Source organism: Mesitornis unicolor, unplaced genomic scaffold (genome assembly GCF_000695765.1).
Source record: "Mesitornis unicolor isolate BGI_N332 unplaced genomic scaffold, ASM69576v1 scaffold37933, whole genome shotgun sequence".
NCBI lineage: Eukaryota > Metazoa > Chordata > Aves > Mesitornithiformes > Mesitornithidae > Mesitornis > Mesitornis unicolor.
The window spans coordinates 1,514-14,204 of NW_010174674.1; the positions used below are offsets into that span (position 1 = coordinate 1,514).

The window sequence follows — 12,691 nt, forward strand, 5'->3', positions numbered from 1 at the left end:
GAATCATGGTTGGTTTGAGAGAGCCACTTCAACTGCAGGTACTTCTGGATTAGGTAAATGAATAACATTGGAAAAACTGCCAGTTCTGCTTAGGCCCACATTTAGAGAAGCTGTAGGATTTGTGGGAATTGTAATATTTTTTTTTTTTTAGTGTTTGTAGGAAAAGAGTCATATTTAATCACTACTCTTTATTTCTTAATCCCTTCATTTCCAAAAGCTACCCATCTGATAAGGAAACTAGAGTAGCTACTCTATTTAGCAGAACTGAAAAGAAGGCTTTTAAGCTGAGTATGGATCAGCTTGGAGATAAATAACGTCCTGTGAGGCCAGTTGTGCCAGTTGTTCAGATCCTAAACAAGGAAACTCCGAGTCTGTAGTCTGTCAGTGTCAGCACCAGTGAGGTTTTGCTGTTGGTGACCTTTAGAGGGGAAGTAGGAACCAGACACAGTGGGTGAAGCAGCAGCAGCAGCAGCACAAGGCCCTCTGGATTGGGAAGTGCCAAAATGTCCCTTGGAAATGCAGCGAGAGCTGCTTGGACGCTTCGATGCTTTGGGGCATGTTAGCCTATGAGAGTATAAAGGTCTAAATAGGTGTTTTTAATATCAGCTTCAAATGTATGCCATAGAATACAAGCTGAATTTTCAGCACTGGCACGTTGGGGTGGTTAGTTCTAGGAGATTGTGTTGAAGATTTTAACCCACAGCTCGTCGTGCCTTTCTCAACCCTAAGACTGGGTACGAATGCACTTAAATTATGTAAAATGGTTACTGGTTGTCTAGGAAAATGTTACTTCCAAAAAAGGTCACCTCAAACTCATTTCCCTTCTCTGGTTCCTTCCTTTACATTGTTTTATTTTGCATTACAGTGTGTGATTCTCATAATTTTGTTTGAATCTAGCAGTATTTAGTGCTTAATCAGGACACAGATGGTTCAGATGAAAGTGTTAATCTAAATGTGGTTTAGTGATGTAAATCAATAATTGTATTTTCACTTTGCTGGTGCCTTGTCTGTGATAAAATGTTCTGTTTGCCATTTAGAGGAGGCTTGAGCAAGTGAGTACTTCAGTATCTCTGGGAGATAGAACATTTGATACTGGTACTGACTGTACTTGAGGGGAGCAAAATGACTTGCTGTGCTAGCAGCAGGGCAGCAGTCTGGAGGTTGTGGTTCATTGTGCTCAGCTCGTGAATCCTGAATGACCGAAAATTGACAGTCTGGTAGCAGTCCCCATGCTTATCTGACGAAACCATAACTGAGTCTGGGGAGAGGTTCTGGGATAAGAGGCAGAGCGCCAGCTGCCTGGAGTCAGCAGTGGGGGTGGAGCAGGGATCTGAAAAGGCATTTTGGGCTCCCCGTGGAGCAGGAGCTGCAGCTCAGGTTGGCTTCCTCAGCCAAGGTTGGGGTCCTGTTCTAGAGAGAGGCCCTGAGTCGCAGCTTGTAACTTCACTGCAGTGTTTCTGGGTGGAATTTCGGATTGGGTGGCTGTTTAGGAGTGACACTTTTTTTTCTTCACTTTTATTTTAAAGAGATTCAGAACCAAAGGAGATGATGCTCTGATAACGAGGTGATGCACTTTGTACTTTAGTTATTAAAAAACCTCATCTAAGCATTTACAGTTCAATTTTCCATCTCAGGCTGTTACTTAAATTTGATAGGAATGCTGTTCTTGACAAGACACTTAAAAAAGTACCTAACAGTGGGCTTGACTGACAGAGTCTTAAGATACAGAAAAGCCATAGATAGAATGAGTTTATATGTGCCTGCAGTTTTAGAGTGGTCTTCTCTCTGCGTATATGTACATGCAGTACAGATTTTTGATCTGCTTGGCATTGTGGAGTTGGATGTACCAATGAGCCAGACTGGTGAGAGAGAGTGGTAGCTGGGAAGTGCATAATTAAGTTTGCAGACTTGTCTCATTACCTCTTCTGTCTCAGCTCTGCAGAGCTGAATTTGCATAAGACATATTTCCTGGTTGAGAAGGCTCTGAAAAGGCTCAGTCTGATGGGTAAGGCATTACCCGGGACTTCACCGATCTCAGCTTCAGCTGCCAGTCTTTGTTGCGTGAATTAAATACATCAGATGAGATGCTCAGATATCGCAGTGATGAGGGACACGTAGATTCGGAAATGGTAAGTATCTGGTGAACATAGTTCCCATGAAAATAATAATAGTGGCTGTACAGAAATACGAGTCTTGCTTTTAAAAGTCTAAGGTCTTGCTTCTCTGTCAGGGTCGGTCTGGAGGGTGAGCAGAAGAGTGGGTTGCCCTGGCGAGGCCCCCCTCCCTCCTTTAGCTGTGAGCTTCTGAATGCTGAAGGTGAAATCTGTTCCACCCTCGCTGCTCTGGTTTGAGGCCACCCGAGTTTTATGTTCTGGCTTTGAAGATGGAGTGCCTCTGCATTATTATTATTATTATTATTATTATTATTATTATTGTTATTATTTGCACCTAGAGCCTCAGTTGTGGTTGGCTTTCTGCTGAGCTTGGAGCTGTGTCCAGCTGCAGTTCCAGACTGAATGAAGTGGTGCAAGGTTAACAAGCAGGAGGACAGGAGCCAGGAGAGGTTTGGTGCAGAAAACACGGCACTGAGTAGGTCACTCTGCTGTGCAACTCGGTGGTCTGGAATCACATGGAAGTTGCGTATGCTTTTGTAATAACCAAAATAAATAGTGTTTGCTTGCGACTGCTGCTCATCCTAGCGCTGGCTGCTCTGCCAAGTGCTTGCCGGTGCTCCAGGTGAGGCGGTGCTTTAAAGGAAGGTGCAGGAGAGAGACGTGGTGGTGGTGTGGGGGGTCAGGATGCAGGTCCTGGCTTTGAGAGGGAAAGCTGGAAGACAGTGCTCCTTGAGTTGAGTGTATTTGGAAGATGGAGGCTCAGTGAAGGGGCATCATGGAGCATAGAAATGTGTCCTAAACAAAGGGAAGATGCTCTGGGACTGTTTTGAGAACTGTTACCATGTTGTCCATACAGTATTTGAAATGCTGGGAAACTGGGAGCACTGCTGCAATTTCTCAAGGAGGAAGCAATTTTTTGAGGAACAATGCTGCTGTCTCTCCAGTACCAGGAGAACTTGATTAAATGCTGCTTCTGGGAAAAAAGAGGGGAAAGCAGTTTTTGAAAGGTCTGCCATAGCTTGTAACTGAAGAATAACAATTTTCAGAAGATTTCTAAGGGGTCCAACTCTCATGGCTCTGTTAACCATGCACCTTATGACAAGAAGCTTATTTCTGCTCTCAGTACCCTCTGGAAGAAACGTATTTACCCCCATTTTGCAGGTGGGAAACAGGCTCATCTTCACAAAACCTTCACAATGTCTCTGTCAGAACAGAGACTTGAACCAGGCTGGTGCCGTGGCTTCAGGGGATGCTTTCTGTTCTGAGGGAAAACAAAGCAACTTCTTCAGTTCCCAAAAAAACCCACATTGCAGAGACAGTTTGGCTTTTACTGAAATACTGTAACCTTTTAGATGCAGCGTAATTGTCGTAGTTTGGCCTGTGCATGCTTTAAAATAAACCTGCAAAGTGTATTGATAGTGCTGTATTTTAGAGTGTAAAGCAAACTATGTTAGCAGCTTGCAGTTCAGAAATACTGGGGGTTTTTTTCTTCCTGTAACTGTTCTGGGAAAGGGGAAGACTGAAACGTGGTTGTTCAAGAATTAAACTTCAAGGTGTTTCTTTTGGAGTGCTTCAGCTGGCGGACGACTGCAGACATCTGCTAAGTTAAATGATGTGTACAGGCTCTTTTTTCTTGCTGTCATTGGGATGTAAGGTGTTTCTCTGATTTGTTGGGGTAGTTGTAGCCAAGATAAGGAGCTGTGCTGCAGCTTTGAGGAGAAGAGGGTGTTTTTAAGAGACAAATTCCATCCTGCAAGTGGCATTGCTAGAGACTTAGCTGACAGCACAATTTGTTACTGAATGTTGGGACCCTCAGCAGGAATCCAAAACTTTACTGTCGCAGGGAAAATGGGAAAAGAGTCATGCAAGAGCTGCCATTTGATCTCACTTTATCCAAATAAGACTTGAGAAATGAAGGCATCTGACTTTGGGTTTCAGGAGACCATCAGAGCCTGCTGGGCTTTGGTAGCTGTGACTTAGAGCTGCGCTGCTTGTTTCAGCTCTCAACAGCTGGGTTTTAATCTCAGGGGAAAGTTCAGGGCACGGTAACTGATTAATAAAATTGCTTCTCGTGCAATGAACTTGTGCAAATAGAAACCTCAGCTAAAGACAGAAAAAGTGCAGCAGTGAGTGAGACCAGCATTGCTTGTTCATAACAACCTTTATCTATGTGGGGAAAATGTAATAAATTCTAAAACTGAATTTGGCAACCAGCTTTTAGGGGCTCCACTTGCTCCTAAGACAGCTGAAGGTGCCTCTCTGCTCTGTCTAGCCTGAACTGGCTCAGTGTGCAGTGTTTAGTTATTTATCTAAACCCAGCTGGGAACCGGGATGGGGTTGGTATCATCAGAAAAAAAGTGGTCTGGGCTATGGAACGAAGGCAATGGATACATTTTAAGAACAGATAAAATCCCAAACCATTGGTTTATGTATTGCCTAGCATTTAGCACTCGACTCCATCTCCAGCTTTAATCCCAGGTCTCTCTCCATCTGTAAGAGCACCGTGCCACCAGCTGCCCCCTGGAGAGCTGCTTGGGGTGGCAGGGCTCCCAGGCCGGGAAGGTGGGCGCGTGTGAAGGTGCGAGGGGAGGCTGTGTCCCGCATCGGTTTGTGCCTTATGGACACACTGTGCCCTCTCTGAGAAAACTGCCCCTGAGCCCATGGCCCCCACCCGTTCTAAGGGAGCAGTTCTAAGGGGCTGGACACAAATGCACCACAGCCTCTTCTGTGACTTGCTCCTTGGCGGCACAAAGGGCCCGGGGTGCTGTTGTAGGTGTGGCAGGGGGGTACGTGTACCTGAGGGAGAGGGCAAGCAGTGGACTGCCAGAGGGGTGTCCAGGGCAGCGTGGCCACAGCAGCTGTGTGAGGATGTGGCTGCTGCTGTCCTGATGGAGCAAAATCCCCTCCCTCCGTCCTTCCCGACGTGAAGAGCTGTTTATCCCGTCTTGAAAAGAAAGCAGATGCAAATGTAGACCAGGTACTTTCAGCAGTTTAAGAGCTCTTTGAGGTTGGGAAAAAGAAATCTGATTAGTGTTACAGCTGTTTCATTTCCTGACAGATGCACAGAGTGTTATGTGCTGGCGTACTGCGGATGTACACACACACATCAGTCTCTTTTTGTATCAGTGGCATAACCGCACAGCAGCCGGCTATGTACAGAACTCCTTGTCCTGGACACCCTGCCAAAATATGCTGTATGCAGGAGTTTCTGTGAACCAGGTTGTAGTGTGTGTATGCATATAAATTTGTGTATGTTTTCTCTGGTTCGTAGGGCCTTTGTTGTTGAATTTTTTTGTTGCTGGAGTGAGGCAGTGCACAGTAAACAAGCGTGGCTAATTATAAAGTACTTGTGTAAGAAATTATTTACATTTGTACAAACGGCGCTAGGAAAAGTACCCGTGTAAGAGTACCACAAGTACACAAATAAGCCCAGCTTTGAATGAAGAATTCTTTTCTTGCAACCACAGCTAAAAAGCTGTTTATAACTAAATGCTGAGATGGTGTAATTCTCTTTTCTAGGAACTTGGAGTAAGAATTCCTAGACCACTGGGACACGGACCAAGCAGATTCATCCCAGAGAAGGAGGTGTGGTGATGTTTTCAAGTACACAGTGAACTTTATGCTTTTAAGGAACACCCTTTTAGTAGTAACCCACACTCGGTTTCAGGACAGCTGCTCAGCTGCAGGACATTTCCAGTCACGATCACATTCAGTCCTGGTGAGGCTTTGGCCACGGTTGTAGCCTACAGAAGCAGCAAGAGCCCTGGGCAGCTTTGACATGGCCATGACCCCTCCTGCCTGAACTGCTCTCTAGCATCAGAGAAACCCAACACTGTTTTCTGTAAGAGTGTCTGTTACCTTGTGAGCATCCGGATGTAATTTCCTACTGGTCCACAGGGCACCTGCCCCCTGCTCCAGGGCTGCTTTTTCTTGAGCTGCCTCTACTGCTCTGAATAATCTGAGAAGCTTCAAAGTGCTGCAGCTGAGCATTGCTGGCCCTTCTCTCCCAATCGTCTGGTAAGAGCATTTGGAGCAGAGGAAAAGTTAGTGATGTGCCTGCGGTTTTCTAGGAATTTTAGAGCCTTAAGCTTCATTTTCCTTGTATTTCTCTCTCTTGTCATCTTGGCAAGCTTTTTACTTCTTTCCTTCTTTTTTCCTCAATGAAAATAATTATTCAATTACCTTGTTGTTGTTAAAATGAGCTAAGTTAGATCAGTTTGGGGTATTCAAGAAGGTGAAGGTGAGACAGTTAAAAATGAGAAGTCAGTGTTGCACAGGAGAAAATGTAAAGGCAAAAAATCTCCTTTTGCTGTTATAACCACTTGTGATCCCCTAAATGAGAGGTATTAAAGGGATTTTATGTGCCTTGCCTTATGTGCACAGTTTTAATACCATTAATGGGTTTATAATTTAATTCCTTTGGGGCCTCTGGGTGCTGTGGTAACACATTTATGTACTGTTTTATGGGTGCTCCTCAGACACCGTTGCTGACTGCTCTTTCTGCTCAATCAGACGGTTCAGGTGGGAAGCGAGGACGCCATGATGCACGCGCTGTTTGCAGACTCCTTTGCCGCGCTGGGCCGCTTGGACAACGTTACCCTGGTGATGGTTTTCCACCCACAGTATCTCGAAAGCTTTCTGAAAACTCAGCACTATCTGCTGCAGATGGACGGTCCGCTCCCGCTTCATTACCGGCACTACATCGGGATCATGGTACGCTGAAATAAAGCAGCCAGCAGAAACAGACGCTTTGGCAGCAGACTCTGGTCTTGTTTAACAGCAGCTATTGCTGTGTTTTGCAATTTCTAGTTGGAAAGGCGTTTCATCAGGAACTGGGGGCAAAAGCAGAGTAGGTTTGTTTGTGACTGGTTTGCAAATCGTTTTATAAGACCAGCACAGAATGTTCATAGTTTTGGTAGGGCTGTAAGAAAGAGGAGGGACATCTGTTACAAAAATAAGACTATTGTTTATCTTTGGTTTTCTCAGTATCTCAGAAACTGTTTTTCAGGAAAGCTTGATTTTATGTGTGTCCTGTCAAATACATCTCCCTCTAACTCAGTCGTACATCCCATCATCCATTTCTGAACCTCTGAATTGTAAGCAAGTTTTTTTTTGCCAGAAGTAGTGATTTCATAATTGCCAGTCTGGCGGTGCAATGATATTTGCCTCCTGAAGCTAAATTAAAGTTTTGGGCTGTGTCCTCCTTTGATGAGGAAAGCATTATTTTTAACAAATGATAGTGGGTCTGTTCACTGCTGAAAAGCTGCCCTTCCTGTCTCTTGCTATGTGCATTCTAAACCTGCTTTAGTTTTAGCTGGTGAAGATTCACCTGGAGGCAGCCTGGCTTCTCCCCTGCCAGGAGTTACTGAGGACATAAAATAGATCTATGCCTATGCTTCTCCCTGGATATGTTACACTGTAGCCAGCATAGTTTTAGTGACTATGAATGGGAAATATTTATTTTGTGAGAACAACAATCAAAGGAAGCTGATGTGTTAATCTCAGTTTTCTTTTACTTCAGCCTTTGATCACTGCAAGTCTCTTAACTATATTGAAGAAATGATGATTTATGGAGTTTGTCATAAAGCACTAACTTTCTGTAGTTGTTTTCTGTATCACACCTGTGTTTTCCTTTCTAGGCTGCGGCGCGACATCAGTGCTCGTACCTTGTGAACCTCCACGTGAACGACTTCCTTCATGTCGGTGGAGACCCGAAATGGTTGAATGGTCTGGAAAACGCACCTCAAAAACTGCAAAATTTAGGAGAACTGAACAAAATGTTGGCTCACCGACCCTGGCTTATCACCAAGGAACATATTGAGGTAAATCTTTCATGCAGTAATACGAATGTACCCTTATTTTTCAGTAAATGCAATCAAGAGATTCTTAGGGTTAAGAGCCAGACAGGATGAAAGATGCTCTGTGTTACCGACTTTGATTTCAGTGATACGTCAGTGGGATACTGCATGGCACAACTTACAGCCTTGTAAAACTAATGTGATCATGACTGCTCTTAAATGACAAATGTAGTTTACAACACTCAGACGTGTCCGAGTTGCCATGTCAGAATTCTGGTGCAATGAGGCTGTGCTCAGGTGTGCACGTCCTTAAGTTGTGCGCTTTCAGTAGCCAGAACCCCCTGAGGGTTGCTGAGATGCTGCCCCTGGTTAGGCAGAACACCACTCACCTTGTTTTTGTTTTGGTTGCTGCTGGTTTGCAGACCGGGTTGGAGGGGGCAGGCTGGCAGGACAGCCCACTGGAGAGGTGGTGGTGCGAGCCAGCCAGGGCTGCAGCACCAACGAGCCCCCAGGCAGCTGCTTCTGCTGCCCGCTCCTCTGAGGGCTGCCTGCGTCAGGCAGCTCTCACGGCACGGGCTTGCCCGCCCTGGTTACTGGAGCAGCTCCTCCTCCTCTGCTCTTCACCCTTAGCAGGGAGGAAGCAGTGCTGGGACTCTGGTGCTGTCTGCCAGGTGGAGAGGAGAGGGAGGACGCTGGGCTGTGGGGGAGGGCTGCGCACTCTGCCAGAAGGCCCCAAACCTCCCCCACTTTCCTGCCTGAAAGGGAAGTTGGGTTTGAAGTTTCTTGTCAAATGTAGAGCATTCCACCCAGAGGGACAAGACAGAGGACGCCTGGCCTCGATGCCAGGTTTTTACACAGCTGATGTGCAAGGAGTTGCCAGGTTTTCTGAGACCAAAAAGACCAGTTGAAGAAACACGAGACTGCTGTGGTTGTGTCCTCATTAGAGGTGTGAAATTTCAATGCGAGTCAGCCTGGCCTCAATACAAACCATATGGTGCAAAATAGAAACCCCAGCTGATTCAGTAGCTGAGGGCCAGAGAGGGGAGAGAAGCCACCTCCTGTGTGGCTTCACCACGTGAGTCTGCGGCTGGCAGGTCCCCTGCTGACAGGACACTGAGCACACTAATGGCAGCAGAGAGCTAGGAAGCAATTGTGGACATTGGGAGAATAATTTTGTCAGATAAAAAAATGTATTGATAAACAGCATTAAGGTGGGACCATTTGAATGACTTTCTAAAATGAATACTTTTGTCTTGCGTTGTTTTTAAAGCAACTTCTGAAGACTGAAGAGAACAGCTGGTCCCTGGCAGAGCTGATCCACGCGGTCGTTCTCCTCACACACTACCACTCCCTCGCGTCCTTCACGTTTGGTTGTGGGATCAGCCCGGAGATCGACTGTGAAGGGGGTCACACCTTCAGGCCCCCTTCCGTCAGTAACTACTGCATATGCGATATTACGAATGGTTACCACAGCGTGGAAGAAATTCACGCCAGCCCCACTGGAAGTATTCCAGTAAGTGTCTGCCTGAACAGTCGCTTTCAATAGTAGAAGTTTCTTTGTAAACTTAATACATGAAGGGTGCCCGTCTCTTTTCCTTCAGTGAGAGTGGGAATGGTTAATTAATCCAGATGAGGGCTAACTAGTTGAAAAGGTAACATTTAGGAGAAGCTTAATTGACACTGGTAAACTGGGGGAGGAGACTGAAGGGAGAGACAAAGATACAGTCTCTCAGTTGTCTTTTTTTTTTTTGATGTCTTGTCATTCAGATGGGCAAACTGAGACGGCTCCTGGCCTCAGCCAGCTCATGATTCGTGTCCTGAGCAGCAGTGGTCAGAAATGGTTTGGTTTTTTTCATGGGTGCAGTGGAAAGTCAGCTCTTCCTTTGATTCCAGTCTGACTTTGTTGCCTTGAGGTGTTTGTGATACATCACACAACAGATCACCCCCAGTTTTCTGACTGACTGTAAAGCAGTATTTCCTGCCAGCAGCACCTGTGCTCGCTGATCTGTACGATGGCTTCCACGGTGTGAACTAAGCCTTGGTTTAAAAACAGTGCGAATGGGGTATTTTCCACGGAGGTTCCTTGCTTGTGAGACTTTACTGCAGTGGTGTGGGTGGCATTTAAATCTTGTTTGACGGAGCTTGCTGGTTCTCCGAAGGAGCAAACTGACTGCAAAGGGCAGAGGAAAAGGGCAGAACTGTATAAATTCAAGATAACTTTATTTTACTTTGTGCTGATGGATTTTTACAAGACCAGATAGTGAATTAGTGGTGTGGTGTGGTGTTAAAACAGCTTTTGTGAAATAAGATTATCTTGCACTAGCTTTCCTTTGAGGCTTCGTTAAATCTGCATTTACGCTCACTCTTCCTTTTTCCTTCAATATGTTTTAGCTTCTCTGTGAGCAAAGGGGAAAAGTACAGTTGGGTAGTAAATTGTGGTTACTTCCTCTATCAGAATTTCTGTTATAACTCCTTGTTTTTCAGTTGTTAAACATTTAGATTGAGTAAGAAAAATAACTTTAATTTTAGTGTGAGAACCATTTTTTCCAAAAAGCTGTGATTCTTAAAATATGCTAAAAATACCAAGGATCCAATTGAGAAAATATGATGACCACATGTGAACTGTTGGGTCAGGACAGATGTCTTACAAGAACAGTTTTCCTCAAAAAATCAGTTTTTAGAGCTGTAAATGAAGGACATGGCTTGCATTTAGATTTTCCGGCTTGATGATTTCTGCCATCACCGTCGAGTCTTGTTACGTGGAAATGCGATGTTTTTCTCTCCTTTTCAAGTCAACAGAGTCTGTCTGTGAAGTTGAAGCTCTTATGGAGAAAATGAAGCAGCTGCAGGAGTGCAGAGACGAAGAGGAAGCCAGCCAAGAAGAGATGGCCACACGCTTTGAGAGAGAGAAGAGAGAAAGCATGTTTGTGTGCTCTTCAGGTAGATCAGATGTAGTGTGCATATCTATTTACTTAGACTTTTCCAAATCACCTAAAGAAATACTTACTATTGCAGAAGGAGAAAAAGTACTGTTAGATGTCTCAAAAACATTACATTTTCTTAGATCAGGATTAGGGGTGCCTTGTTTTCTCCCAGGAAGAGTTAAAGCAAAGTTTTGCCAAGATCTGTGGCTTCTTTCAGACGCAGTGACTGATTTTATGTTTAAAAGGAATTTCCAACAGAAATGGAATCTTTCTCTTGAGAAATTTAAAAGTTTCATAAGAGATTTGTCTCACAAGACATTGTAAAAAAGGATGTCCTTAACTCACGTAGCTATTTAAGCGTATGTAGCACTACTTTTCAGTCAACTGTGAGGTGAAACTTAATCTGTAGAAGCTTAGGGTTGTTGTGGGCTCTTCAGTAGAGTTTCCTCTAAAATAAACTGGGCATGGAAGTCTTAGAGGTCTCTTTTTTGGTAAGCTCTCTGTCCCAAAGCAGATTTTCCCTTGACGTTTTTACAGACCCCTTGAGTTAGGAGCAAAGTGTCCCCTAGATTTAGGACATAGAATGAAGACACAAAAGAAGGGAGAAAAAGATACTTGTTTGTAGGAAATAACCTGAGTGTTCTTCGTAGACTTGCCTCTATAAACCATAGGTGCGGTCACACTGAGCTATACCAAAGGATTTCAGTATGGGTAGTCCAGTGAAACTGCATGCTGATTTGAACAGCACAGACTTTGTTCTTACTGAAATTGTGTGAAATTCTGTTTGAAATGAACAGAAGATGAAGAATCGGCAGCAACAAGAGACGTGTCCCGGCACTTTGAGGATACCAGCTATGGGTACAAGGACTTCTCCAGACACGGGATGCACGTGCCCACCTTTCGCGTTCAGGTAACCAGGACGGGGGCTGCTATCGGGATGCTCAGTGTGCAGTCTGAGTGCCAAACCCCAGCCTAGCAATTGCTGTGCTGTAATTTACTGCCCTATGGACGAGAAGGCTTAAAACAAGCAAAGGAACAGCCCCACAGCCTCTGGGATTATCTGCCCTGAGATAAATTACAGTAAAGCACCAGGTCTTCACAAGTTCGTTTCTGAAATGCTCCATTCTGCGTTTTTACTTATTCCTAGGACTATTCCTGGGAAGACCATGGCTATTCCTTGGTGAATCGCCTTTACCCAGATGTGGGACAGCTGCTTGACGAGAAGTTTCATATTGCTTATAATCTGACTTACAACACAATGGCCATGCACAAAGATGTGGATACCTCAATGCTAAGACGAGCTATTTGGAATTATATTCATTGTATGTTTGGAATAAGGTCAGTGTTACTGCTTTTGTTCTGTAGACATCAGAATTGTTAGCATTGGTTTGGTTTTTTATCTTCTTTCTCAGATTGAAGCAAAGCTGTTGTTTACAAATACATGCATGTTTTCTTAATAATATTTTTACTTACGGGGATGGGCCAGTAGTGGTGCAAATTACAAGATAATTTCTTTTGCCATAGGAACTTAGAAACGCTGCAAGTGAAATAACTGGTTCTTGAAATGAAAGTGGTTTTCTTTCAATTCCGAACAGATACGATGATTATGACTATGGTGAAATTAATCAGTTGTTGGACCGCAGCTTTAAAGTTTATATCAAGACTGTGGTTTGCACTCCTGAAAAGACCACAAAGAGAATGTATGATAGCTTCTGGAGGCAGTTTGAACACTCTGAGAAGGTACGGTTTGCATGTGTGCCGAGGGAGATCGGTTTGCCCTGCTACCAGCCACAGCCTTCGGCTTTAGCTGACGTTACTGCGATCCTGCTCGCACTCAGTGAATTCAGCAGGAGCT

General features: G+C 44.6%; 1 protein-coding gene across 1 annotated transcript in view; it reads left to right on the plus strand.

The window, feature by feature from the left end:
* The first annotated feature begins 5,637 nt into the window (after positions 1 to 5,637).
* Positions 5,638 to 12,691, plus strand: part of SESN1 (sestrin 1) — a 9,123-nt gene continuing 2,069 nt past the window's right edge. Inside the window, exons 1-8 of the mRNA XM_010181126.1 lie at positions 5,638 to 5,699; positions 6,627 to 6,827; positions 7,754 to 7,936; positions 9,183 to 9,425; positions 10,705 to 10,852; positions 11,634 to 11,746; positions 11,984 to 12,174; positions 12,432 to 12,576. Of these exons, the coding sequence (XP_010179428.1) occupies positions 6,654 to 6,827; positions 7,754 to 7,936; positions 9,183 to 9,425; positions 10,705 to 10,852; positions 11,634 to 11,746; positions 11,984 to 12,174; positions 12,432 to 12,576 (1,197 nt within the window). The 5' untranslated portion in view covers positions 5,638 to 5,699; positions 6,627 to 6,653. The remainder of the gene's footprint in view (positions 5,700 to 6,626; positions 6,828 to 7,753; positions 7,937 to 9,182; positions 9,426 to 10,704; positions 10,853 to 11,633; positions 11,747 to 11,983; positions 12,175 to 12,431; positions 12,577 to 12,691) is intronic.